Genomic DNA, 27,015 nt, shown 5'->3' on the forward strand with positions numbered 1-27,015 from the left:
TTAAAATGTAAGACGTAACACCTCCTGGCGTATGGGACGAATACACCTCCTGTTAGGGGGTGGACCATTTCACTTTTGAGGGGGGTGGCGGTGGGTGGGTGATTTATTTTAGGCATGAAATTTTTTAACCCTTTCATGCGGTAGGATTTTTTTTTTATCGGGGCGTGTGTATGCATCAGCGATATTTTTTTCTCGGTGTAACATGACTTTTTCCGGCTTGACAATCATGAACATGCCTGAAATTGTTTTCGACAGTGGAAATACTTCAGTCAAGACACAGACAGCCTGTTAATCGACTGTCTGGCTACCCCCTGGTCTGCCTCAGTAATGAGGTGTTTACGTTTGCGATTTGAGATGAAGAATGCTTGTAATTGGCGGAAGTGTGAACGAGAATGAAGTCTCTGTTATACGAGACAAAATATTCTAAGTGACCGCTAGCTTTGAAACTTACTTTCTTACGTAACGCCCTACGCCCTTCGGCGCGCTAAGGACAGCAACAAAGCTCCTCCACTGCTGTCTTTTCCATGTACCTGCCAGGCTTTGAAAGTTAAAACGAAAAGTCTTCACTGAGAAAATCTTTCGTTCAACCAACTTCTCGCAGAGGTACATTTACTGAGTTCGTATCACTATCACTCAGTGCACGACAATCATTTTTGTCCAAAGCTTTCGACTAGCAGGCAGGAATTATTAATTAAGTCATTATATGAAGAAATAAGACGATATTACCTTGACAATAATGTGAAAGTCACTATGTTCTCCTATCAGCGTATGTGGACTCTGATATATAAAATAAAGCTTAGGGTTTTTTTTAGCTACGGACGGTAGCCAAATTTGTCTTGAATGAGTTCGTGATCTTTACACCGTAAACAAACGTTATGTATATTGAGAAAGCGCAAACATAAAAGCAAATGAGCCATGAATTTCTTTCACAAGAAGAAAGAAAGGTGCGGTGCGAGCGTGTTTTTAGAAGCTGAACGACGCCGCAAGTGCGTATATCATAAGACTCATGATACTATCAAAAGATCCTTTTAAGGAAAAACAAACATGTCAAATGGGGTCGGCTTAAGAATATCTTTTGTTATGAGCTCCATCCGGCTAGGCGGGAGCTTGGCACTTCAGAGAAAAGGGAAGTTTAGGCTGTGCAATATCAAATATCGCTAGGATTTGTTTACGCTAATATTTTGGCAATTTGTCTAATGTGTTTGCTTTGGCGCAACGGACTTTGTATCTGTATGTGCGGGTCTTTTTCTTACGTGCGTAATCTTTTCCGTACCGATGTTGTGCCGTCCCCCACGGCCAAGCAGAGGAAAATCTGGATACAGCTATCACTGAAATATGCTTTACGAACCAACTGACTTTACGACGTTCAGGAATTCTTGTACCTTCTAAAGGTTTCTTAAGGCTGGAGTTTGTTTAAGTGTTGCTATATCGTTAGCACAAAATAAACTTAAACTATATGAAAAGACTAGCACTGCAACATCATGTGGATTGGCAAATAAAAGCTAGAAATCGATTAAGTTTGTTGCATGTAACACTGCGATGCTTTATTGATATACTGGAAACGAACAAATAATAGTATATTTGGAACAGGAATAATCAGACAGAATCGACTGTACATGTATTTCAATAAAATTTCTGATAATAAACAATTATTGGATGAGTTTTTCGTGATATCCGGAATAATAAACTAATCAAGGTCGAGGTAAGTGTTATCAGCCGAAGTGATAGCACTAACCGAGACCTTGATTATTCCGGATATCACAAAAACCGAATCTAATAATTGTTTTATTATACATTGTTTTACAGATTGATTCACTAATCTGCTAGCAGATTAGTGAATAATCTGTAGGTTGCACTGTTTCCCAGAATTAACTGTAGGCTTGTAGCCAATGAGAGCTAATGAGAAGACAGATGGTGATGTATAATAATTAAGGTTATTTGTCAGGGAAACATGCGACCGTTGATGGGGGCTATTTCTGTTAGAGAAACGCTCCAACGGTTAGTTCGAGTTCCAGGAATTTGTACTGCTTTGCTCGGTTCTAAGGACAAAAGAATTGCAGAGCCAGAAGGAAAGATGAAATATGAAATTATAATGAAAACTAGGAAAATGTATCGGTTTGGGCCTGGGGGAGGGAAGATATTCTCATTGCCTAAAAGTACTGGGAACAAGTTACCCATAATGCAATTGTCCATTCATCCGTAAGTGTCTAGTCTCGCTTAGCATCACGGTCCAGCTCAAATTTTGTCAAAGTCATTCCAACATGGCGGCCGGTACGGCTGTAATGCATTTGCCAAGCACGAGAAGCACCGTTAAGAAGGAAGAACCTGCTCGTAGAGTCCAGAAAATAAAGGCAGATGAGGTAAGGGAACTTACCATGAGAAAACAGCAGGAATTAGTGTCGGTCTTTAACGAAGAAACTTCAAAAGTTGATCATGTGGTTGTACATGACGACATCTTTTGATCGAAAACTATGACTTTTTTGAAAAGCGAATTTCGCTTAACTCTGCACGTCACTCATTTGAAAGGACTTTCACTATGCAGTTTTCTTCCGTATTGACTTTTATAAGTAAAAGTGAGATTTGGAAGGTTCGAGATTGACATTAGTCCATTCGGTCTTTAGCTTTTAATTTCGTTGAAGCTTCCGCTAGAAGACCCGTAGATCCTTGAACTTAATGAAGTTTGAGTTTGTTTGTCCACTAATTCTTTATATAACTTCCCACGGTAACGAACTGTGTACCTTGTGAACACCAAGCTCTATGACTTGTTTATTTTTAATGATGTATTTCTGTACTTGTGATAGCGTTCTGTATTCCTTTGTTAAGGACTTCTCAAACTCTTTCTAAGTTCTCGTTTCCTGAACTCTGTGGTTATCAGGTTATATGTTCATGTTCAGTGTTTTAACTTACCTTTCAAACTATTGATGTTTTCTGTCCAATACAAAATCAATTAGCTAAGTATGGCTTTGGAACAATTTGGAACAGACTTTCAGTTCCACTTTATTGCTGTAGCTTGTGCATTAATCAATGTTCAGCCCAAGGGAGTGGAGGAGACCACAGCCATATGTGGGGTATTTGACTTTTCAGAAGAATTTTTGATCAAAATCCCCATCACAGGGTCCAAAAAATGCGTAAAATCAAATCAAATATCCCTAACTTGGTGTAGTGTCATGGCGTGTTGCCCTGCAGGCATCCTTTAATTTCAAGAGAGACAATTTATTTTTCCTCGTCAATATATTTCTCCTTGTCAATGGAATGGTTGGTTTATTTGTGGAAATTAATACAAAACAATGTGGCAGTATTATATCACTAAGTTTGAGAAAAAGAAACAAAGCAAGTGCCTACCTCCTAAACACCTGTGTTCTTCTCCATGAGAATTATTTCAAGATGACTGCACAGATGAGCACATGTGATTATGTGATTGGGCTCCATTCCTCCTCACAAAAAAAAAATCAAACATCCCCACCCTGGGACCCAGACTCTTAGTCAAATTCCTGAGGGTGGAGAAGGCGATCAAAGTCAAGTGCCCCACATATGCCCAGGGTCCCCCCCGGGGCTTAACAGTGAAGATGCATACAAATACATTAGGTGCTTGAAGTTTCAAATTTTCTTAAATTCATGTATTCAATAGGGAGTTTAGGCAAATCACTACGGCTGGTGCTACTATGGCTGCAGTGACTGAAAAGGTCTAGGGAGAGTACGTCTTGGTGGTCTGCCAAATTTTAAGTTTAGCAAGTAAAGCAAAATACAAAGATGAAAGAAACATTGGCTAAGGAGTTTAAAATCTGTTTTATTTAGTTTCTCACAGCCAAATAGCTTCGCTCAAAGGACAATGGCTGTTATTCGGTCGGACAAATGGAATATTTCTGAGCGAAAGCGAATGCCATACACTTTGTACCATAACAATTTGATGGATGAAATATATAATTTCAGAGACAAATATCTCAAAGAATACCGAGTGAAGAACACAAATATATCAAGACTCAAAGAAGCAAAATAGCATCGTATAGTTATCCAGATATAAAACATCTTCACTAAACCCTCAAAGCAAACTTAACCGAAGAAAAACAACCTTGTGCTCAACATGAATATTTCACTTGACTCGCTTCGCCATTCCATCACCTTTGCCAAAACTTATCGTAAATTCAGGATACAGATTTACAAGCTTATATACGAAAGGCAACCTTGACACAATCTTTGACTTAAATTGAGTTTAAAGGATATAGTATTCAATGGAATTCTTAAAATGCCAAGATGTCCATTCAAAAGGGCCAGAGAAGTGAAATAAACCCGACGTAGTAGCCACTACGGCAAAACATCCTGACTCACATAGTCAAATTTCAGGCTACTGCTGGATGTAACCGACTTACATGCACAGTGTCTCATTTTGGGGGAAATTTACTTCCGGCAGCCGTATCAGAGCCAGCCATAGCGATCTGCTTAAACTCCCTAATGTCTAACATGTATGTTGTCATTTCATTCATGCAGATGGAAGTAGAAGAGGAGAAGCAACATGAAGGAATTCAACAATACTACATCACCAAGATTGAGGCTCTCCAGGTAACATGTGGCAATTGGGCTATAAGCATATAGCAAAGGCTATGCACTTCTGTCATTTACCTTCCTATTTAATTATTGACAGTGGAATCCAAATTATTTGAACCACCTAATAGAACAGAAATTGGTTTGAAAAATTGAGAAAGGGTTCAAGGGGGTTCAAAAAATTGCTATTCTACTGTTTTATAATGCAAAGTGAGCATCATGTACACCATGTACAGACAGTTCTCTTGGCTTAAGAATTCATATAATTTCTGACTTTGTAATGTACTTGTAAACATCTCCAGAATATTGACACTGTGTTCTGCCCCTTTTGCATCTGTAATAAAGAGATTTTTCTATGTTTGTCACTGGATCAAAGGTGGTCCTTTATTTAACCCTGTGATTATTAAAGATTGGAAAGTTACAAGGTACTTTTTATGAAACAGAAAAGGTATGCTTTCGACAGAATTCCTAACACATGTTATGTCATCTTTCCAGTCACTTTTTGTATGGTTTATCCTTTATTTGTTTTTCTTTGTTATTTTCTTGCCATTGTACATTGTAGTTCACAAATTCCTTTCTTTAGATGGTTGTCACAGAAGAAATCAAGAACTTGCGGAGACTTGAAGCCCAGAGAAATGAGCTAAATGCTAAAGGTTGGTATACATTTCATTTCTCCACACTTCAAAGTCCTTGACCTTTTTAGGTCTATGTGACCAGGGTAAGTTACTACCTCAGTTTGAATGTGCTTTCTTTTTGACAGTATTCCAGATACTACGTGTGTTGTTCAAAAATTTGTGCCTTGGATGACAGGATGGTCGATTATTGCATTACATTCTGTACACAAGAAGCAACATTCCTATGTACATTGTAGCTGGTTGTATCTAATACTTACATGCAATAGCAATTAAACTACACTTGAAGTACTTTGGATATATACACCACTGTACATATGTACTATGGACACTATTTTTTAGTGCATGTGCTCTTTTGCTGACTTAGATCATACTTTTTAAATTTAAGTTTTTTTACATTTGTTCACCCCCACTAATTTATGATCATTATAGGGGGAAGAACTGAAAAAAAAAATACTATTCTATAATTACATTATACAATATGTATACTGGAAGTGGAGAATTGACAAAGCATTCATTCTATAAATTGAAAATGATCTTTTGACTTTCCGCATTATAGTGAGAATGTTGAGAGAGGAATTGCAGCTGCTGCAGGAACAAGGCTCGTATGTCGGTGAGGTGGTTAAACCCATGGACAAGAAAAAGGTTTTAGTGAAGGTCGGTTTCTGTCAGTAATCAAGGTTTCCTCAGAATACAGTAATGATTAGAAAAAACTTCAGAGTTGCATGTGTAATTGTTCCAAACTTTAACTCAAAGAAGTAATTCAAAGAATTGAAAGGTTGTTCGAGCTACATGTACAAAACTGTTGACTAGTGCATAATATTTCACGACTGCTTAAGTTGTGAGTATAACTGCGATGATCAATATGTCTTCAACTCTTTCTTCTTAATTCAAATATATGATCTTTCATATATATTCATTTGCAATGTTGACAAAGTGTTTTTGAATTGCTTTTCTTTGTATTGATTGAATTGTTCTCGGGCCTTAAATGGTATTGATCAATACAATACATTTTTGTTGCTTGTTCAAGATGCCTATTTTGTGATATGTATCTCAAGTAAAAGATATACCTTGTCACAAGGAACGTTTCACTGTTATGTTATTTGGTTGGCTAAATTAAGGTTTCTGTATATTTTTCTACCCAATACTGTAGCTTCAGTGTTTGTATGAAGTCTCTTTGATTTTGCTCCCACTTGAACACCACTAAAATATACCAGCTCTATTCATTCCTGAAAATATTTTCAAACTGGATTCATGAATGACCCCATGTGTGAATCTTTTATGAACTTTGCTTTGTAGCTTTTAAATCTAAGTGTGGTTGTATTGTAGGTGTAAAAATGTATATTTTTAGTTAAGGATATTGCCCTACCCTTCAACATTGAAGAACGTATTAGCTATATGTATATATCTGTTGTACCAAGTTTAGATAATGGTAAGCTTACAGGATGTGTTCTTTTCGGTGTAAACATGTAGGTATTTAATTGGCTTTCCATAAAAAAACGTAAGCTTTCAAGTTGTAAAAGCTCAGACTAGAGGAATCCATCTTATTGGTGAGAGTGAAAACATACCAAAGCTGAACATCAACTTCTGGTTGCCATACAACTGTACTGGTTGATAATCATTTGTGCTAAACTCCTTATTTACTTGATGAGCATCAGCATTTGATATACAATACAATGTACATGCAAAACCACAGTTAAATTATGTCAATTAGTTGTGTTTTGTTTCTTCCTTCATGTCCACGTACCAGTGATTCCTGAAACAATCTACCTTAATTTGTGTTTCTTTGAGAAGGACAACTCAAGGGGTGGGCGGAATAATAAGACATAAAAACAACTAAGTGACTTTTAGAAAATTTTAAGGCAGGATTGAAATACCTACCAGCAATTTTCACAGGTTACTCTGGTTTTAGTGATTGTCTCAAAAGAAGTGTAAGTACTACTAGTTCTTTTTTGGCAATAATGACGAACTGTATTAATTGCTGGAAAGTATTTCAATGCTGGTTACCTCAGCATTTTCCAAGTCACTTAGAGCTTTATTCCACTCACCCCCTCTACTTATGCATGTAAGATGTCTTATTTGACAAACTAACCACTAAACGTCAAGTGAAATATAGTACTTCCTTGATAAATGAACCTCTCTTACTTTTGAGTTACAGAACATGTGTACGCTTTGTTCTAAGTGTCTTATCAATCTTGCCTGTGTATCGTTATGCGAGTACATGTATCTGATTAAACACAAAAGCATGGTGAATTCTTTTAATATCTACATGTACATGTACTGTACATGAAAAACATAACACCGGCTTACCTGAACTGTAGAATTGTTGTATACTTTTTATTATTCTTTATGGCATTTTGTATTACATTTCCCCTGCATGAATCATGCTTTTATATTAGCCACCTATTTGTATTGGCTGCATCTATTTTTATTTTTGGGAGCTAGCTTCTTTAATTAATTATATGTGAAGCTAATATCTTTTTTCATCCCACAGGTTCACCCAGAAGGGAAATTTGTGGTTGATATTGATAAATCAATTGATATGAGCGAGGTAAGCCATGATATTGTTTGATATTAGCTAAAAAGATATTGCTTCACAGTCTAGAAAACTAAGTGTACGTGGGCTTTTGCAGGTATATTTTGCGGCCTTTTATGGCATTTTAGAGAGACAGGGTGACAGAATGTCATATTTATTTACACTGTAGGTCCATGACAGAAGTACACAAGTCATAGATAATGAAGTGAGATATTGCTTAGTACTTTTAGCAACAAAATCACTTCAACATAACTCTCTTTTCTGCCTCATACATGCTACATGTAAATCTTCAATCAAGAGGGCATGAGTTTTCTTTTCTGTGACAGTCAACTGTACATAATGCTCTCTGGGGTAAATTTTCTTATTGTTATGTGCGTCTGTACATGTTCTACTTCAACATCCACATAGGTTGAGTTGGTACAATCTGAAGACATCACACTGACTGTAAAACATGAAAAAAAGTTTAAAAAATACTACGTGCAAATGTACATGTAGCTAAAAGAATTACTTTAAAAAAATGATTTTGCTGTATTTGTGACTCCCAAATACTACCATTAAAGAACACCATGAAACATCAAAGATCTTGAAATTTCGAAGGGGAGTGCCCCAAGGCTTCCCTACAAAAAGGGGCGATCCTCCTTTTTCAGCATGATTGCTGCACCAGGAGGGCAGCACCCATCTTTGGGGGCCTGCCTGATAAATGGTGTGATCAGTTGTTCTAAAAATTTAAATGGAACACTGACATGTACATGTACATGCCCACGCCCACATCAAAAGAGCTATAAGATATGCATTGCATCACATCAATCATGCGCCATTTGTAGCTGTTTTTTTTGTTTTTGTATTTCTCTTCTAGGTGACCCCAAACTGCAGGGTGGCTCTTAGGAACGACAGTTACACTCTTCACAAGATTTTACCAAACAAGGTTTGAAGACTGCACACATTTTCAGCACAGAATAGATCACCTAATGGAGAGAGATCAACAGTGTTTTCTTTAACGTTTCCAGCAGGAAGGCAACTGGTTTTCACAGGCGGGCAAACCTTTTTGAACTGAACTTCTTTATAAGAAAAATTTTCCTCTAGATGGCAGAAAACCAGGTGGGCAATATCAACCTCTAAGCTGGTCAATTTGCTCGGTGCCTGGCCTGTAATGAAACCCCTGGATCAATATCCAATTTCTCCTTATTGAGATCAGTTAAAGTTACCATGTACCTTCAGGGGTTTCTCCAGGGGTGTCCGCCTATATAACAGAATGTTGTAACACCTCACAATTACATCTCAGATACCCTAAATAGTATTGTAGATCATGTTGCAGATCTGCTGATATGCCACTGTATATTATGTTACAGATCTGGTTATTGAAAAAAAAAATTTTTCTAGCATAAGGTTAAATTTCATAAAGTTTGTTAAGAATTTTTCTTTGAATTCTAAACTGTAATGTATAAATCATCTTTTTTGAAGTTCTAACTCAACATGATTTTTATATTTTTGGGAATTTTATTAATGTATAGATCGTAAATGTGTACATCTTTAGGTGGATCCTCTTGTCAGTCTGATGATGGTTGAGAAGGTTCCTGATTCAACTTATGAGATGGTTGGTGGTCTAGACAAACAAATCAAGGAAATCAAAGAGGTTTGTCCTTTCTCATGTAGTGCTAGAGTACATGTAGTATCCTTCCATGTGCCTTGCTGTATTTAACTGCATTCAATGTGCCAACAAGTTATTTCATGTCCACAAATTGTACTTTTACTAGTTGAGTCGCAATCTCATGGTAGTAGAGCAGTTTTCAATTGAGCGTTGTAAAACCAATTTAACCAAACCAACTACTTACCTGTACCAATTAGACTACTCAGCAAATCTCAAACCGTAGTAAAACCAAAAGCAAAACCAAAGTAATTGACTGATTTCTTTCGGCATTTAATCAAAAAGCTCTCTAACATATGATAGGCAGTGGCTTTTTTATGGCAATGCTTTAAAAAGCATTACTATAAACGAGACTCTTTTCTATCACATTGCCTCTCTACTCATTCTGTTGGACTGTTATGGCAACCTGACAAAATCCAGGGAGGAAGGTGGTTGGGGTGATATCTTACAGTGGAGCTAACATTCTATCTAGGGGAGGGGACAGTAACAAATTGGAAATTGGAATACTCTCTGTGGTGTAAGCCATATTAATGAAGTTGCATGTGTTTCCATTGTCTTGAATAGAATTTGATAAATTATCTAAAATTGTTTGTTTTGCTTGTGACCAGGTAATTGAGTTACCTGTGAAACATCCTGAGCTTTTTGAGGCCCTTGGAATTGATCAACCCAAGGTACGATTTGACTAGTTTGTAGTTTAAATGAAACTGTTGATTTGCTTCTGTACTGTTGCCATTTACAAGCTGTTGAACCAATACATACAGTCATGTATCTGTGTGTTCATTTTAGGGAGTGTTACTGTATGGCCCACCAGGAACTGGAAAGACCCTTCTCGCTCGAGCTGTTGCACACCACACGGAATGCACTTTTATCAGAGTCTCAGGCTCAGAGCTGGTTCAGAAGTTCATTGGTGAAGGTGCTAGAATGGTCAGAGAGCTGTTTGTCATGGCAAGGTGAAATGATCTTTATTACAGTTCTCAAGCCTTTCTTAGCTTTGTTTCCCATTTTTCACGCTTTTCCCTCACTTCTTAATGTTTTCTTTTTTACAGGGAACATGCTCCTTCTATCATTTTCATGGATGAAATTGACTCCATTGGATCATCAAGATTAGAAGGTGGATCTGGAGGTGAGATTGTGTACTGAAAAGAGAAATAATTATATCCAACAAAGTCCTTGTCTGATTGATCTCTTAACTCACTGGACTTTCTTGTTTATGTATTGGTACACTATACAGTCAACTCTGTATGGTGGACGCCCCTTTGAAAGGTTCTGAGTGTCTACTTTGGAGAGGTGTCCATCTTAAAGTGAGCTCAGTTGCAGAGAAACAAGTGAAATTTCATCGCGATCTGTGACCAGCAAAACAGCCATACATCTGTACAGGATCATGTACAGATGTATCTGCAGTAGGGAGATGTCCACAGTAAAACTTGCTGTCTACTGTTTAGTTAGGTTTTAAACGATCTGGTTGTCAGATGAATAGAATTTAAATTTTGATGCAAACTTCAGTCTTATCCAAGCATTGAATGCTCTTCATTGTTGGCTTAGTTAAATAATTTTTCAATATGCTGGTGGAAATTTAAATCTTTCATGTTCAATGTGACTATGAACTGTTCTTTTACATTACAAGGGGACAGTGAAGTTCAAAGGACCATGTTGGAGCTGCTAAACCAGCTTGACGGGTTTGAAGCAACCAAGAATATCAAAGTTGTCATGGCAACAAACCGCATAGACATCTTGGATTCAGCTCTTTTGCGACCTGGGCGTATTGACAGGAAGATTGAGTTTCCACCACCCAATGAGGAGGTGCGACTTGTTCATATTTGGGGCAATTTGTTCACAATCTCCTAGTCAATCTTCAGTTTTTTGTTTTGTTTTGTTTTGTTTGTTGTAAGCCTATCAACACTTGAGTGTGTCAAGATTTTTTTTCCAGTATTAACACTCACGAATATAGGGCCAGCACCTTTTTTTGTATGTACAAGTATGATAAATGTATTTATGTGTAGAGTTAACATCATCATAATTTCCACTCAACTGACCTTGCTTCACAGGCAAGATTGGACATCCTGAAGATTCACTCGAGAAAGATGAATTTAACAAGAGGCATTAACCTCAGAAAAATTGCTGAACTCATGCCTGGCTCATCAGGAGCTGAAGTGAAGGTATTGTACATTGCAGAAGGTGAATGATCAAAAGACTGAGAACTACAGTCTCCATCAAGCAAGGCAGATGATGCCAATATATGAAGTCTTTAAAAATTAAATGTTGAGAGAATATTTTCAAATTTTAACTTTTGTAGTAGGAAGTACATGTGTCTAAGTGAAGGTTGGGATGTGCATGTTCTACTGTTAGAAACTGTGGATCTTGTGGCATAATAATGGCAGAGACTAACTTTGTCTTGGGTATAACAAAGAGTACGATACAGGGTAACCAACAATTCCTGTAGTACTGCAGGTACTGTAAAATGTACATATAGAACTGTTGTTTTCCAAAAGAGCTTTACTGTACAAGTATAATTACCGGTAATTTCATTTCCTTGTTGTAGGGTGTTTGTACAGAAGCAGGCATGTATGCTTTGAGGGAAAGAAGAGTTCATGTCACACAGGAAGACTTTGAAATGGCAGTCACAAAGGTACACACATGTAGCCTTCCTTAGGATTTTCTTTGTACGTCTTTGTTAGTAATGCATGATGAAGTCTGTTTACAACTCAGTGGTACTTTCATACTGACTTTCATGTTATTGATTTGTGTTTTTTTTTTAATTTAACAATTTTTTTATTTCTTTGTTATTTACATTGACAATTACGGTTACAAGCATATTTACTAGATGCACTAACACTAAAAAAAACACTAAATAAATAAATAAGAAATACAGTAATCGTTAAACACTACAATAAATAAATAAATAAATAAGTAAATAAATAAATAAATATTCCAAGTACAAAAGGACAAAATAAACAAAATTAATGAATAAAGTACAAGACACATGCTGACAAAACTTTAAATTGATTTGCATTTACTTCCTAGGTCATGCAAAAGGATTCGGAGAAAAACATGTCGATCAAGAAACTTTGGAAGTAAAACAGCTGGACCCAATACAGATTATAATCTTCAAAACAAAAAAAGCAAATTGATTTTCTACAATTATCTTAATGCTGTTCTTGTTTATTTCACTTGGAAAGTCATTCCATCAAGCAAGCAAGCAACAACACAAGGAGAATAGACAATTTAAAACAAACTCTTGGGTACGATAAACTCGTACATGTGCAACAGCCATGTTTGGCATTTTTCAAATAGACTTCAACATCATTATACAAAGTATTTAAGATAGCTCTTTTTGCACACATCATTTCAAAATGTACATGCTGCACTGTGCCACAGGACAAGTACAGTGCTGTGCCTTGAGGGTGGGTAATTATAGACTGTAAGTTCACCTTTACCATGGTTTAGTTTTGTGTAGTTCAGCAAGTGTATGGATGCAAGATTTTGGTGTGGCTACACATCAAGCAGTTACTCAACTAACGTTTGATTTTGGAAGTGTGTTGTGCATTTGAAAAGACAGCTTGATATCATTTCCTTTTTTTTTTTTTTTTTTTTGCAAAGACGTGCATTGTACATGTGGCAGAGTCTGGGACTCTTGCAAATTTCATTTTAGTAGGTAACTTGTCAGTAGATGATTTTCTTAATCCCGTAGCATTTTGTACGTGCAGTGTGATTCAAGAGTATTTGACAATAGTTGGAGTGCATCACCAAGAAAAACTAAAAGTTCTTTAGTCTTAAACAAAAACAAAATCTTAAACTGTAAAGCTTGAACGACTAACGGTCAAGATTATTTTAAGTTCCTACCCTGTTTGTGATTGGTTTTCTGTGGCATCTAATATATTGCCAATATTTTTATTTTTCAACATATATCAAGTGGATTGAATTCAACCTCCCTAATTCTACTGTGAAATTCTTTCTTGTGTATTAATTAAACCATGCAGTGTATGTGACATGGAATAATTAACAATACCAGTCATCAAAGTAAAGGTAATAGTACTTATTTTCCGGGCCATAATGTGCACGGTAAATTCACTATTCACCTTCACTAGGTTGAATACTTTTATAGTATATTCCAAACTGAGTAGGCAGAGCAAAAAGGGTTGACTTTTAGTAATGGGATTTTGTGGTAGAGAATGCAAAAAACAAAAACAAAACATGGCTTGGTAAATTACTAACTTGTTATCGTTATTATTTATAGATACAATATTACATCTGTTACAGGATCTACCACAATGTGAATGTTCTGTTGTGTACAGCGGGGGGTGGGGGTGCTAGTAAGCCCATGTTGGAGCAGTCTGGTTATAGCATTGCAAAGTAGCAACTGCTCAACAGGAGTTCACCCTTACTGTAGGATGGGACCCATCCCCATATCATTGCTCTACCACCCTCGCTCTACCATGTGGGTGAAATAGAGTCTCCATCACAAAAAAGGTAGCATTGTGGTAGAAATGGTGGAGTGTGGAGTTTAACTGAGTCCTGTCAATAATTGCATTTAAACTTGTAGTGCTTGCTCCAGCAAACAGGATCGTTTCCCTCCAGTTGTATTGTTGGCTTTGTATCAGTTCTTAGATCTGCCTTGGAGCAGTAGGTTTATCCAACTTCTGTGAACAGTTCATTTCAACCTGTTGTCCTAGTTCTGTTGCTGGTTACCTGTACTCCATAAAGACTGAAATTCTAAATAAATCCAACTTTGTTTTAAATGCCTTGCTGTTTGCAGTTTGAATGTTTTTGTTTTTGGTAGTTGGCACCTCTGTCCAATGGGAGGAAACTTGAGCCGAAATCCCCCCTCCCCCTTTCTCCACCCAAAGAAATAAATATAAATTTAATTTATTAGCAAAGAATATTCTGTAGCTTCTTTAGGGTTTTCCCTCAGAATTACAGCTTTCACAGAGCTTTTCTGGGATACAAAGGCAAAGCACTACCCATTTCCACCCAAAACTGAACTTTTTGCATGTCAGGTTAATTTCAAATGTGTACTCTATAGTTGCTTGATTTCCTTCCTTTGCAGACTTTCTTTCTGTTCTTCAGACAGTATCACAAGCACAATATGCCTGTGGAAAGTCTGTGTAGGAGTGTGCTGTCATGATATATTTTGTGACAAGGTACTATATTTTGAGTAACATCTGCCATTGTATTGTTCTAGAGAGTACCAACAGAGGTACCCAGGAACCCCAGGACACCCCTAGCTACACCCCTGGGTGAAATTAGGAAATTATTTCAATTCATGTGTTTTGTCAAAATTCTAATAACTCTCCGAGCCTTAAGGTGAGGGAAATTATAATTTTGCCAAAATGCTAGTGAAATTATTTCTTAATTTCACGAGTGTACCATTTGTTTACCTTTTTTACCCTTTAATACCCTTACAATCATGGGCTTTTGAATTGTTTATTCTATCAAGAAATTTTGCAACAAACATTACCATGGCAATTTTAAAATTTCACTTGTGAAATTAAAAATAAACACTGAATAAAGAAGTTATTTGTTCCCCATGACAATTATTCAGATTAATTTTACCTTTTAACTTTTATTCAAGAAACTACAATAGTAGTATCACATCAGATTGACTTTGGATTAATTTTAAGTAATATACCAAACAAAAAAGACTGTGTTTTACCACATTTCCAAACACCGAGAAGAGACTTGAATATACGACACGTAGCAGAGCATTTTTGATGAACTTTGTGGTGTTTGGTAATGTGGTCAAACACTGTCTTGAGTGTTTGATATATCTTCTCAATTGAAACTAAAACTAAGGAGAAAACAGAGAAATGAAAAAATCAAAACATCTATGCTAATTACGATCAGACATCCAAACACCATCACGGTCTTGATTTCCTATGTTTAAACGTGACAAATTATTAATGAGTTTGAGAATGACATTTCCAACATGCAAAAGTAAATTAAATGCTAAATTTCTTCAAAGCAAAAAATTAAATGACTAAAATACCTTAATTATAAAATGAAAGAAAGGTTCTTATGTCATGACAATTATATTACCATAACCTTGATTATTATGAACATGTATCACAAAACAATAATAACCAAATGTTGTTTCTATCAATTATTTTACATGAAAAGTACCTAGATTCCAATTCCAATATTGTAATAAATTTTCCTTCTCTCAGAAATTACAACACCTAGTCAGTCATCAACAGTTGAAAAACTAGAATTGAATTTTATTAAATACTTTTGTTTTCTTTCATAGTTTAAAAGTTCATGTATTTTTTTAAATAATAATTTTGGCACGGAAGTTCAATTCAAGGACTGTAAAATAATATGGGGTTACATCCCCATCGAAATAATTATTTGATACTAATTACTAGATAAATCTGAATTTCTTGCACCTATCATGCTTAGTAAATGGTTTGAACCCAGGAGTATCAGTAGTTCGTATAGTGTGATCGTCCGGGTGAGGGTAGTTCTGAAAAGAACTGTTGTTGGTGACTGATGTTTCGACAACCTGAGCGGAAGTCATCTTCAGCGTCAAGTGAATAGTGTTTGTCAGTCAATGATGTTATAAGTCTGGTCCGTTGAACGTTATTGATCAGTTTAGCCATTCTTTTCAGAACTACCCTCACCCGGATGATCACACTATACGAACTACCTATCATACTGCTAATACTTGGAATTTATAAAATATTGACAGAAAATTGTTTCATCATTTTTGTACAGTACATGTACATGTATGTAATTCATATAAATTCTAAACCACGATGCATAACTTGATATACTTGTAGTAATGCTGCAGTTCATAGAAAGCAAAGCCTTGTATTATACTTAGTCATAAAACTCTGGTTACTTGACAACCCTTGAGAAGGGGGATATTTCTACCATATTTCTGCCTTGGCTTCTTTATTTGCCCCTAACTGATATTCTACCACATCCCAGTAACTTATTCATAATTAAACAAATCAGTTTCCCCTGGTTCAGAAGACAAGTTGTCAAGAACTTCACTTGCAGCTCTCTGGCCAGCTTGTACTGCGCCATTCATGTAACCACGCCATTCTGTTGCCGTCTCAGTCCCTGCCCAGTGAACCCTGGTGAAAATAGGAAAAAACAAAACACTTATTAATCAACAAACAAAAGGCATGCATACAAGTACATTTATAACTGCCACTTTGTTAAAAAGTACATATTGACAAAATTGAAACACAAAGGAGTGAGTTGAATTAATCGCTTCATTGCTCAGCCAAAGACCACTGATTCATGCTAATAAGTGTAATAAAAATGTGATTGATATGCACTGACAACATTGTGCAGCTCCAGAAAATATCCATAACAACATTTCATCAGTACTACAAACGTAATTTGAAAAATTTATGACATGTGGTGCACGATTTTGTAATTTTTGTAACTTTCGAGAAAGACTCTTAGAACAGGATCCCCACGCCAAGCTGCAGTAATTGAGATGAGGTTGGACCAACGAATTGTAGGTGGAAAGTAGAGTCTTATAATTATTATGGGACCGAATACCTAATACATTTGATGGTGCTTATACCAGAAGCAATCTTTTTAGAAAGCTCGGGTGGCAGGTTCTGTAAGACCAAAAACATTAACGAAATGTGTGAAGCTTAACTGCAATTTCCAAAAATCCCTTCTGTAGGGGAGGTACATGTATGAATATTTTCTAGACCTACAAATATTTAATTTTTCAATGTCATCTTTCCCTGTGTCCTTCTCACCTATGAAATGGTTCTCTTAAACAGTCTCCATAATTGATGACAGCTCCTGGGACCATCACATTTACAGGACATCCACCATTCCATGTCTCCTTAGACCAATCCTTAAAAGAAGGCATTGCATAATAATAATAATAATCACTTTATTTAAGGGTCGATGTATTTAGCACTAATATGCTACTTGGGGACACTGTAAATAATTAAACAAACATTTCAAATATAACATAAACTATTAAGAATCCCACCCAGTGGGAGGCTGACAAGTTGGCTATTTACACAACGCGGTCGAGGAGTTGAACTCAGGACCACCATGAACAAATCCAGATAGCGGTAGGGCAGAAGATTTGAACTAGGGACCTCCAGATTTCAAATCCTGTGCCGTAAACCACTTGGCCATGCCGCCTCGCTTGCAGTGATCATGCAGTGATGATATACTTTGTCTACTGTTCAGCCTTAACTTAACAGTGTCTTGCATGTTGCAAAGGCTACTGTTACCATTTACTCACCTTGACACAGAAATCTAAAGGATGTTCTGCTTCTTGGCCAAAATACAACTTCAAAGCCTTCAGGATAGCTTTCTTTTTCATTTCATCCTACAAGAATGTTAGCACAGAGCATTTTAGATTTTGTTGTATGCCAGCAAACAATTTGCAAGGGAAACAATTAAATGAAAGCTGCAAGCTAAGACAAAACATTTCTTTTCCTCTAGATCACCTTTCTAGAAACTGATAGTGTGGGTTTGCACAAGTTTTGTTCCCTGATAGAATCCCATATATTAAACTTATATAGTTATGATTTCCCCACATTTCAGATTAAAGCTTGTGTTCTATTACATCCAAAAATGGTCATTATGAACAGCTGAACTATCATAAATGAGGTGGAAAAATGTGAATCTTCAGAGTGGTGTGATTATCAGTTAGTACCGTTTCTGTGCTCCACTTGGCTGCTGCATATGAAGTAACGAACCCAAGAATTGCTGGACTTCCATCACTTGTTGTCCCATCAAATGTGATTGCAACTGGGTTATTCTCACAAACACCCTTAGCGGTACTTCTAGCCATGTCTCCTGATAAGCCAGCCTTCCGCCAGAACGCTGTGGCATATGTCGCTACAAACTTAATTAAGTGTGATGGGGGCATGTTTTGAATAAGACGCTGTTTGTTGTATGGCAGGGGTGGACTGAATTCAATCTGGCCTTGAAAACAGAAACCCCAGAGTGAGTATCACGTTGGAAATGGCACAAGGTGGTAACACACTTGCTTGAGAATCCATCCTGGGGGTACCCCCTGATATGGGCTATGTAGGTATGTAGCTACATGTATGTAGGCTATGGTTTTTGCACTCTAGTCTTACATATTGGGTATATGTTTTTTAGAAGAAGCTATCCTACCTAATAAAAATATGAGAAAATATTTTCATAATAATAAGTTGTCTAGTTCAGACCCATGTTATATAATTATTATATAACATTGGTTTGAACTGGAAAACTAATTATACAGCAGGTCTAAAAACTAGTCATTGAAAACCTGGAAAGTCATGGAATTCAAGAATTTCGTTTTCCAGGCCTGGAAAGTCATGGAATTTACTGGTAATTGTTGGTTATGGAAAGTTATGGAAAATATTAAATAGTTAAGTCTCATTGCTGCACATGTCAAAACAAAAACAAAATACAATATAACGAGTAACCCAGCAATTAGCCTCCCATGCAGATGCTCTAAGGGCAATTTGAACTAAATGCATTATGGCGAACGCCTGTGATGACGTAAAAAAATGCAAATTTGAAAATAAAGCAAGGATAGATTTGAGAATTTTCAAAAGTGACATTTAAACTAAAGATCATGGAAAAAAGGAAAAGGTCATGGAGTAGGTCATGGAAAGTCATGGAATTTGAAGAGCTTAAAAGAGTTCGAACCCTGACAGGGTATTGATTTAAGGGTCAGGTCTTAAAATACAGTGTAGGGAATCAAATTTGTGGTCAGGTAATAAATAGCCAAGTAACAGATTCCAATTGCAATAAATTGCAGATTTTAGTATTAAATACATGTAGGTACCTAGCAGTTTTGGGAAGTGGGCCACACTGTCACCCCGCCTCATTTTTTCTGGGAGTATCTCTCTGCCCCCCTCCCCCCTTCCAGGATCCATGTGCTCACCTGCCAAATGTGGTGGAATGGCCAGAATTACAGACTTGGCTTTGTAAGACTGGCCAACTAGGCTGCTCACAAACACATGTTCATTTTCCTGGCAAAACAACAGTCATTACAGCAACAGTGTTCTTTATGAACAAGTACTGGAAACTAAGAGTTAATAATAATAAGTTTGAATCTCAAAGTACATGTACATATGTACATGAACAAATTCCTTTGGCCAAGATTAGAATTATCATTTTTTCAATTTCAAAACACATTTGAAGCTCAAGAACCTTGTTTAGATCTGCAGGGGGGGATACTTACTAGTGACAGTAGTGAGAGGGAGGTGTTCAGTTAAAAAGACCCTTGAAAAATTAATTGAAAGTTGCTGGGGTAAACCCAAACTCACACAAAACCTACTGGTCAGCCCAGAATGTACCCCAACAAAGTAACCCCAATTATTGAATGGGTAAATGGGGAAACTGTCAATAGAAAATTGAAAATAGTCTTATTATTCCTTAAAGTTAGAAAAACAAAGAAAACATGATCCAAGAGATTGCACTGACACTGGATCTTACTGCAGTACCTGTTTTATCGAGGTGACAGGATGACTCAATATAAGTCTATCCCTTCCCAATCTTCCGGCAAGGAGCTCTGTAACTCTATGAGCAGTTCCCTAAAAATACATAATATATGCAAAACTTCTAGCCTCCTAGGGTAGTCTTAAGATTGTATCAATGTGCCATACATGTATGCTGAATATATTCAACAGTAATTATTATTCCACAAGCGCATGTTGAATATGATTTGGCTATCATCATCTTATATACAACAAGCATGAGTTTGGTCTCATTTCATTTTGTGGGACATGCAGCAAAGAATTGTAGACAAGCAGAAGAAATATTTTGTTTGGAGGAGTTGAAGTGAGGAAATGACCATAGCCAGGAATGGCTGATAATGAGTTAATTTACTCCTTGGTGTTCTTTGCCCCTCTGTAAATTATAATACTGGCCAGAGGTTTTCCCCAATTTGACAGTTATTTACAATGTAGCACATGGTCAATACTCAATTAACATTTTGTTAACATAGCCCTTTTAAAGTATGGAAGATTTTGCATTTGTTTAATGGTTATCGCAAGTAAAGGAGACTTTCATTGTCAATCTATCTCCGAGTCAATGCTCAAGCAAGAGATCTAATATTTATAAAACAAAATAAATCTTTGTCAAACTTAAGGTTTTAATTTACCTTAATTCTCCACTCTTGAGCATGGCCCTTTACACTTGAATCCACAATGATTGACCACCCCCCTGAACAGTGCAGGTAGTGAAGGAAAAACAGGAGGGACATCTGAGAGGGGGTCACTCCAAATACAATACCAACAACAGTATCCAGGACCTCTTTCACAACTGGTAGAGCAGAGAATAATAAACGGACAAATAAATATTAATTAATAAATTAAGGACTCAGTGGAAAAAGGCATTTAAATAAATTTAGCAATTTTTGGACAAAAGCAAACTTTGTCACCCTTCTTCCACCGAGTCCTTCAAACGTTTTATTAAGGCACACCTAAATGGCTATCGTGCTGGACTCTAGATCAACCAAATTATCCAAATCTTGAGCCCAGCCCAGGTCATTCTCTTGTGTTCTTGAGTAGGACGCATTACTCCACCAATGCCTCTCTCCACCCAGGTGTTTAAATAGGTATTGGTGAATTCTAGGGGTTTACCCTGTGATGGACTAGCATCCCATCCAGGGAGGGGTAGAAATATTCCTTGCTTCTTCATACTACCACAAAATGGAGATATGTGTTGGCCTGATGGGCCACTAGGCTCAAGATAAAACTACAGGTTTAGCAAGGCTGTGGAAGGCTTATATTACGAGAATTGAAGACTGAAGTGTAAGATCCAACAATTAAGCTAAGCTCTGGCAAACAGACATAACTTACAAATCTATGAAGGATATAACACTGCCATAATCAGACTAAAATTCTGACTGTGGCAATATCAGTAAAAAGAAGACTTCTGTGAAGGTGAATTAATCAACATGACACGAGCGTGGGACAAAGAAAAATTCTGAGTCCCCGACAGGAATTGAACCCATGACCTCCCGAACACCGAGCAGGCGCTCTATCCACTGAGCTACGAGAACTCATGGAGAGCGAGGTCATTTAACTGAGTTCATATATGACAGGTGTCCTGCATACTGCTAGGATCAACGCTATCGAAGTCATCGTGAGTAGTGATAAATTAATAAAGATGGTGAATTTTAAGCTCGGTAAATAAAATGTGAAAGTGAATTAATCAACATGACACAAGCGTGGGACAAAGAAAAATTCTGAGTCCCCAACAGGAATCGAACCCATGACCTCCCGAACACCGGGCGGGCGCTCTATCCACTGAGCTACGAGAACTCTATCCACTGAGCTACGAGTTCTTGTAGCTCAGTGGATAGAGCGCCCGCCCAGTGTTCAGGAGGTCATGGGTTCGATTCCTGTTGGGGACTCAGAATTTTTCTTTGTCCCATGCTCGTGTCATGTTGATTAATTCACCTTCACATTTCATTACCGAGCTTAAAATTCACCATCTTTATTAATTTAAGAAGACTTCTTTTATAATTCTTTTTGATTAACTTTTTAATTAATGCAATTGCCTCTTACAGGAATTTGCAATGGCAAGTGCCTCGGTTTGACTGCTACTAGTTTAAAGGTCCTATCCTATACATACTGCTGAATCCTTGTATTATATAAAAAATATATTTTATATACATGTACATGTATTGACTCCTTACTATTAGTCCATATTGACTGATGTTTCCAAGTCTCTAAAGTCATTCCATCCCACTCTGCGGCATGAGGACATTTACTAGGATCATCAATAGGAACCTCTTGGCACAAGTTTTCAACCTAACCAATAAATGAGCAAAATGCAACTACAGTAAACACCCGCGTATAAGAACCTAGTGATTTAAGAACCTACAGGCTGAAATTGGGCATTTTAATACCCAAATATATAAGAACCTATTTAGGCTGGCAAAGAACAATAGGTTCTTATACAAAAAAACACTCTTATTTTGTAGCCAAAATACTGGATTTTAATTGATAGAAATTGTGAAATTTCTGAGAAACACCATGAAAATTATTTGTTTAATTGAAAATCTTTTAAATACAGAGTATAGAATACTGTATAAAATTATACTGGTGTAGCCTTGGGACTTCAATCTGTAGAGTGCCCTGACTTTTATATTGCTGTTAACAATTTACATTATTATCAAATACAACTGTAAATATGGTAGCCTATGATACTGAATTTATTATTGTTTAAAAAATAAGGCTTGGCATTTTTGCGGTTTAAAATACAAATGTTCAACCATTATGACATACTAGTACTACAGTAGCTCTCTGAATGGTATCACTATGACAACTCCTACAAATAAGAACCTACTAAGAACCTAATCAGCCTGAGTTCGGAAAAACTACCCCAAAATATAAGAACCCATTCAGCCTGAACCCAAAAATTCTAGGTTCTTATACGCGGGTGTTTACTGTACCGGGTAATACCGTATTTTCCCGTGTATAAGTCGACCTTTCAAGACCTAAAAATCAGTCCAAAAATTCGCCCTCGACTTATACATGGGTCAAAACTTGAGATCCAAGCGCCAGTCAAATAATTAGCATAATAATTGTCTTTCAATGTTAACAGACATGTGATAAGCGGCAGCACAGTTTACAACGTACGTTCGCTTAGCGATCTGTCTCTCCATATCAGAGCTTCAAGTTAAAATGCATCAACATTTATTCGTTAAATTTTAACCTGGATCTTGTAGACACTCACTGGCTCAATTTTGTCATAAAGAACCAATATTTTTCCTTTAAATAAAGCTGTAGTAAAGCCGCTCGGAGAAAATATCTTTCGCGCTTGGAACTTCTCTGCTTGGTAACCTGGCAGGATACGAGTGCGAGGACTTCTGTACCAGTACTTGACCGATTTCAAGGCTTGACTACCAAGTTCCCAACACAGGCTTTGCACTTTGTTTATGGCGTCGTTCTGAAAGTCGTGAGCTTCTTTGGTGTTTTGCCTGTCTTATAAAGCCACTTTTAATCTCTTCGCACTTAAAAAGGCTTGTTTGAAATCCTTACGTTTGATTTTTGTGAGCATTTTACAAAAATTATCATCGAAAAGTCTGCATGCACATGTGTTGCTAAACTGGGTAAAACGCTCGTATACGTGCCATAATAAGCTTTAAAACTGCGCATTGAAACATGCTGTGATTTGTTTACATATCTGTGGTAGCTGAAAGATAATTTTAAGAAATACAAGATAAGTTTTCCAAGAAATTCTTACCTGGAAATTAAGAAAATCTAGTTTTTGGCCTCAAAAATTGGGGGTCGACTTATACACGGGATCGACTAATACACGGGTAAATACGGTACATGCTAAAATTATTGAATTCAGAAGTTACAGTCTAGGTCTATTCAGGGATGCTTTTTAGCTGACATTTCTCTCCATAGCCCACGCAAAATGTACTTTTAAATTTACCCACCAGGCTGGCCATGCTTTTACCAACTGTTGCTAATCTCTTGAATTCAGGGAAAGCTTCAAGAACTACCTCACATAACAATGGGGAGGCAGGGGGCAGGAAATACTTGTAAGAAGATCTTGGGTCTTGGAAATTTGATTTCAAGTTGAAACCTTGTAAGCCTTTAATTTATGATGAGTCACAAAATCTAGTTTTCCTGGGTTTCATGTCTCCAAGTCTGCCTAGTAACATTGTTTCATTCACAGTCTCAGAATCTTGACAGGTCTAGGATTTTTTAATTACAATTTTATCACCCCATAAAGGCCATGACAGCAACAACGGATGTTTTAAGAGAATAGTAAGAGTGTTCACCTTGTAAGTAAACCACCATAAGTCAAGAAGTGCTACATAAGATAGCGGCGGGAATGGACTGGAGTATGTGGTAATTACATCATCGCTACCATGCATAATTTTGCTGCCATTGCTCCACTGGTTATAAATTTCAACATCTAACTCCTCGAGAAGACTAGTGATAGCCTTCTGACTCCTGGAAAAAATACAAAAAATACAACATGCTACATTTAGATAATCCAAGTCAAGGATAAAGAGCAACTAGCTAACAGTTATACAGTACACAATCAAAATGATAATACAGTCGAACCTTCCCTAAGTGACCACCCAAAATGTCAAGTTTATGTGGTCACTTACAGGAGGTGGTCACTTACGAGAGCTTAGACCATATTGGGACAAAATTTTGACTCATTAGCATATGGTAACTGCAAAGAGTTACATGTACCCCATGTTTTAAATGTTTTACTCATATGAAAAGTCAATTTGAAGAAAAAATCCCGTACTTCCCATTGAGAAATTTCCGTCTCTCATATCATCCAGGAATGCGATAATGTTACAACACCTTATAATCCAATTTTTACTCTATTATATCAGTCAAGTGGTCACTTATGGGAGGTTAAAAACAAGAAAAAATTTCAAACTTTTAGCTCTGAAATTGCGAGAGGTGGTCACTTACAAGAGGTTCCAAATATAGTGATTTGACTTGAAAACTTTTGGTATTTTGGAAAACTGGTCACTGAAGAGAGGTGGTCACTTACAAGAGGTGGTTGCAACTGGAGGTTCAACTCTATCTTTTATTACATTATTTTGTGTCTAATTTCCTCTCAACCAAACTGTGAAAACTAAATTTAATTAATGTAAACCTCAGTCAACTCAAATTATTTAAATTATCATAATAATAATAATTATTATTATTATTTATTTATTTATTTATTTTTAACTCATTAACTGGCAAACTTCAACTAGTTCCACAAGCAGGCAAAATTAGTCAAGTCCTTCACTATGGTTGGCTACCCAACCAAGCTAGCAAGAAGGCCCCATCAGGAAGGGGGGGGGGGGGGGGGGGGGTCGGAGTACCCCACATCCCATTAATAATTTTTGACCAAAATATATATATAAATCAGAGTACACAGTCTTATGCCATTAAAGTATTTATTCCACCACATTTGTTATTAATAGTTCAATAGCTTAATTTACCACTCTTGGTGTGCATTTTGTCATACTTGGTCAGCACTTGGTCGTGATCTCAGCTGATACTTGGTTAACACTGGATCAACATCTCAGTCAGTTGAGAGTCAACTAATTTTTGCACACACATCATTGAGTGTCAATCAATTCATATGACTTGATTGACACTGCCACCTACCGGTACTGACTCACTGTTGATCGGGTGTCAATCGAGAGTCGATTGAGATGTCGATCGAGTGTCAGTCTATTGTTGATTGAGGATCAATCAAGATTTTTGATTGAGTGTTGATCTAGGGTTGATCGAGAGCATCGATCAACACTCAACCACAGATCCCTTTAGCACACATGATCCAAAGAAAGGATAAGAAATAGGGGGAGGTGATATTTTTTCTCCTGCAGTTGTTACACTCACTACGGCCCAGTGAGCTTGCTCGCATTCTAAGCTGCCAGTAGGCTACTCCAATCCTGGAAAAGTTATTTTTCAGTCTTACCTAGAAACCCACTGTCCCCCAATATCCCATCGGTCAGATCCCTTTGCAGTTTTGAGCTCTATACTGTCAAGTCTGCCTCCAACCCTGTCTATTTAAAAGATAATGTGCATGTCACTGGAGGTTAGTTAAACTTTTTAACTTTGGTATTAAAGAGACAGGAACTAAGGGAAGAAAAAAGGGTTTCTATCTCGTCATCAATTTTGGTGATTTTGGTTTTTATTATGTCTAATAGGCGTTTTCCAGCTGTCATTGTTTCCCCCACCCAAACAAAAATTAGGAAAGAAAGGCGAAAGAAGAGAAAAATGACTCAAAGGACTTCACCAGTTCAACAGCAGGGAAGAAACAAAACATCAGCCGCGCAGCATGTGATCTTGAAGTTGAACATTTGACGTGGAAGTCAAGCAAAAATAAATATGCAATTTCACGTATACTTACTTAGACTCCACGTAAAAATAATTACATGATATTAGTTAAGACCTACCTTTAGCTTCGAGGACGACAAGATTTGTTTGAGGCCGTTTCTTCAACAACTCGTACGCGGCACAAAGACCTGAAATTCCCGCCCCGACTATAACAACATCGACAGCCTCGAGCGAAGCCATTTTATCAGATTTTATGAGCTTCAAAACATCAGTAAATTTCAGATTACGTCCGTTCGTTGTAGATTACTCGTGGAACACATCTCATAGAAGGGAAGGTTCAGTTTTGAAATCGACTGAAATCAAGGGACCATCAACGAAAACAATGTCATAACTTGCCACAGAAAAAATAAATAAATCTGCAGACCCTGTCATTGTCGCGCCTGAAAAATGCAACCTTCTCCCCTCTAATGGAGGGAGAGGAGAGAGAGCCTGGGAACGAGGTTAGAAAACTGCTCGTGAGAGGTCTGGAAGAGATTATACTTTTTTGCTTCGGTCCATAGCAGGTAGCTCTCAGAGGGTTAAAAGCCAAAGCCTATAAATTTATGATATCCAAAATCAGGAGCCCATTATTTAAAACTGTATCATTGAATCTGATGCAGTTCGAGAGTTTTCATTGGCTTAACTATCATGCGTTATGAACCATTGTACAATGCTCTACAAGTATGGTGAGCGTACGCGTGACTTTTTTGGCCGTTTTTATTTTTGTTTTAGTCTAGTTTTCTATATTTTGGGGGCGTTTTTAATAAAACAGTTATTCCACTCGCGCTTTTTGGAGTTGGCTATCTACCATCTCATATCCAACGCACGCTTGTGGAGTAATTGCTAAATAGGGGAGTTCACTCTCTTTCCTCTCCT

At 37.1% G+C, this 27,015-nt stretch overlaps 2 protein-coding genes across 2 annotated transcripts; one reads left to right on the forward strand and one right to left on the reverse strand.

Moving 5' to 3' along the window:
- Positions 1-2,210: 2,210 nt before the first annotated feature.
- Positions 2,211-14,088, forward strand: LOC110049997 (26S proteasome regulatory subunit 8). The gene is made up of 14 exons (XM_089284432.1): positions 2,211-2,360; positions 4,486-4,557; positions 5,123-5,192; positions 5,731-5,828; positions 7,666-7,722; positions 8,564-8,632; positions 9,242-9,340; positions 9,961-10,023; positions 10,139-10,302; positions 10,399-10,475; positions 10,977-11,152; positions 11,398-11,508; positions 11,892-11,978; positions 12,374-14,088. The coding sequence occupies exons 1-14, from the start codon at positions 2,262-2,264 to the stop codon at positions 12,425-12,427; spliced, it is 1,296 nt and encodes a 431-aa protein (XP_089140558.1). The 5' UTR covers positions 2,211-2,261; the 3' UTR covers positions 12,428-14,088.
- LOC110050377 (putative flavin-containing monoamine oxidase A) lies at positions 12,919-26,563 on the reverse strand. Its single transcript, XM_089284431.1, has 11 exons — positions 26,220-26,563; positions 25,739-25,826; positions 24,081-24,255; positions 21,981-22,095; positions 20,439-20,599; positions 19,780-19,869; positions 19,218-19,305; positions 17,991-18,262; positions 17,574-17,660; positions 17,071-17,171; positions 12,919-16,425 (listed from the first exon to the last, which is right to left on the reverse strand). The coding sequence occupies exons 1-11, from the start codon at positions 26,338-26,340 to the stop codon at positions 16,281-16,283; spliced, it is 1,443 nt and encodes a 480-aa protein (XP_089140557.1). The 5' UTR covers positions 26,341-26,563; the 3' UTR covers positions 12,919-16,280.
- Between the last annotated feature and the right edge of the window lie 452 nt (positions 26,564-27,015).

The sequence above is a fragment of the Orbicella faveolata genome, unplaced genomic scaffold, assembly GCF_042242905.1.
Source record: "Orbicella faveolata isolate gen_17 unplaced genomic scaffold, um_ofav_v1 contig_13, whole genome shotgun sequence".
Lineage (NCBI taxonomy): Eukaryota > Metazoa > Cnidaria > Anthozoa > Scleractinia > Merulinidae > Orbicella > Orbicella faveolata.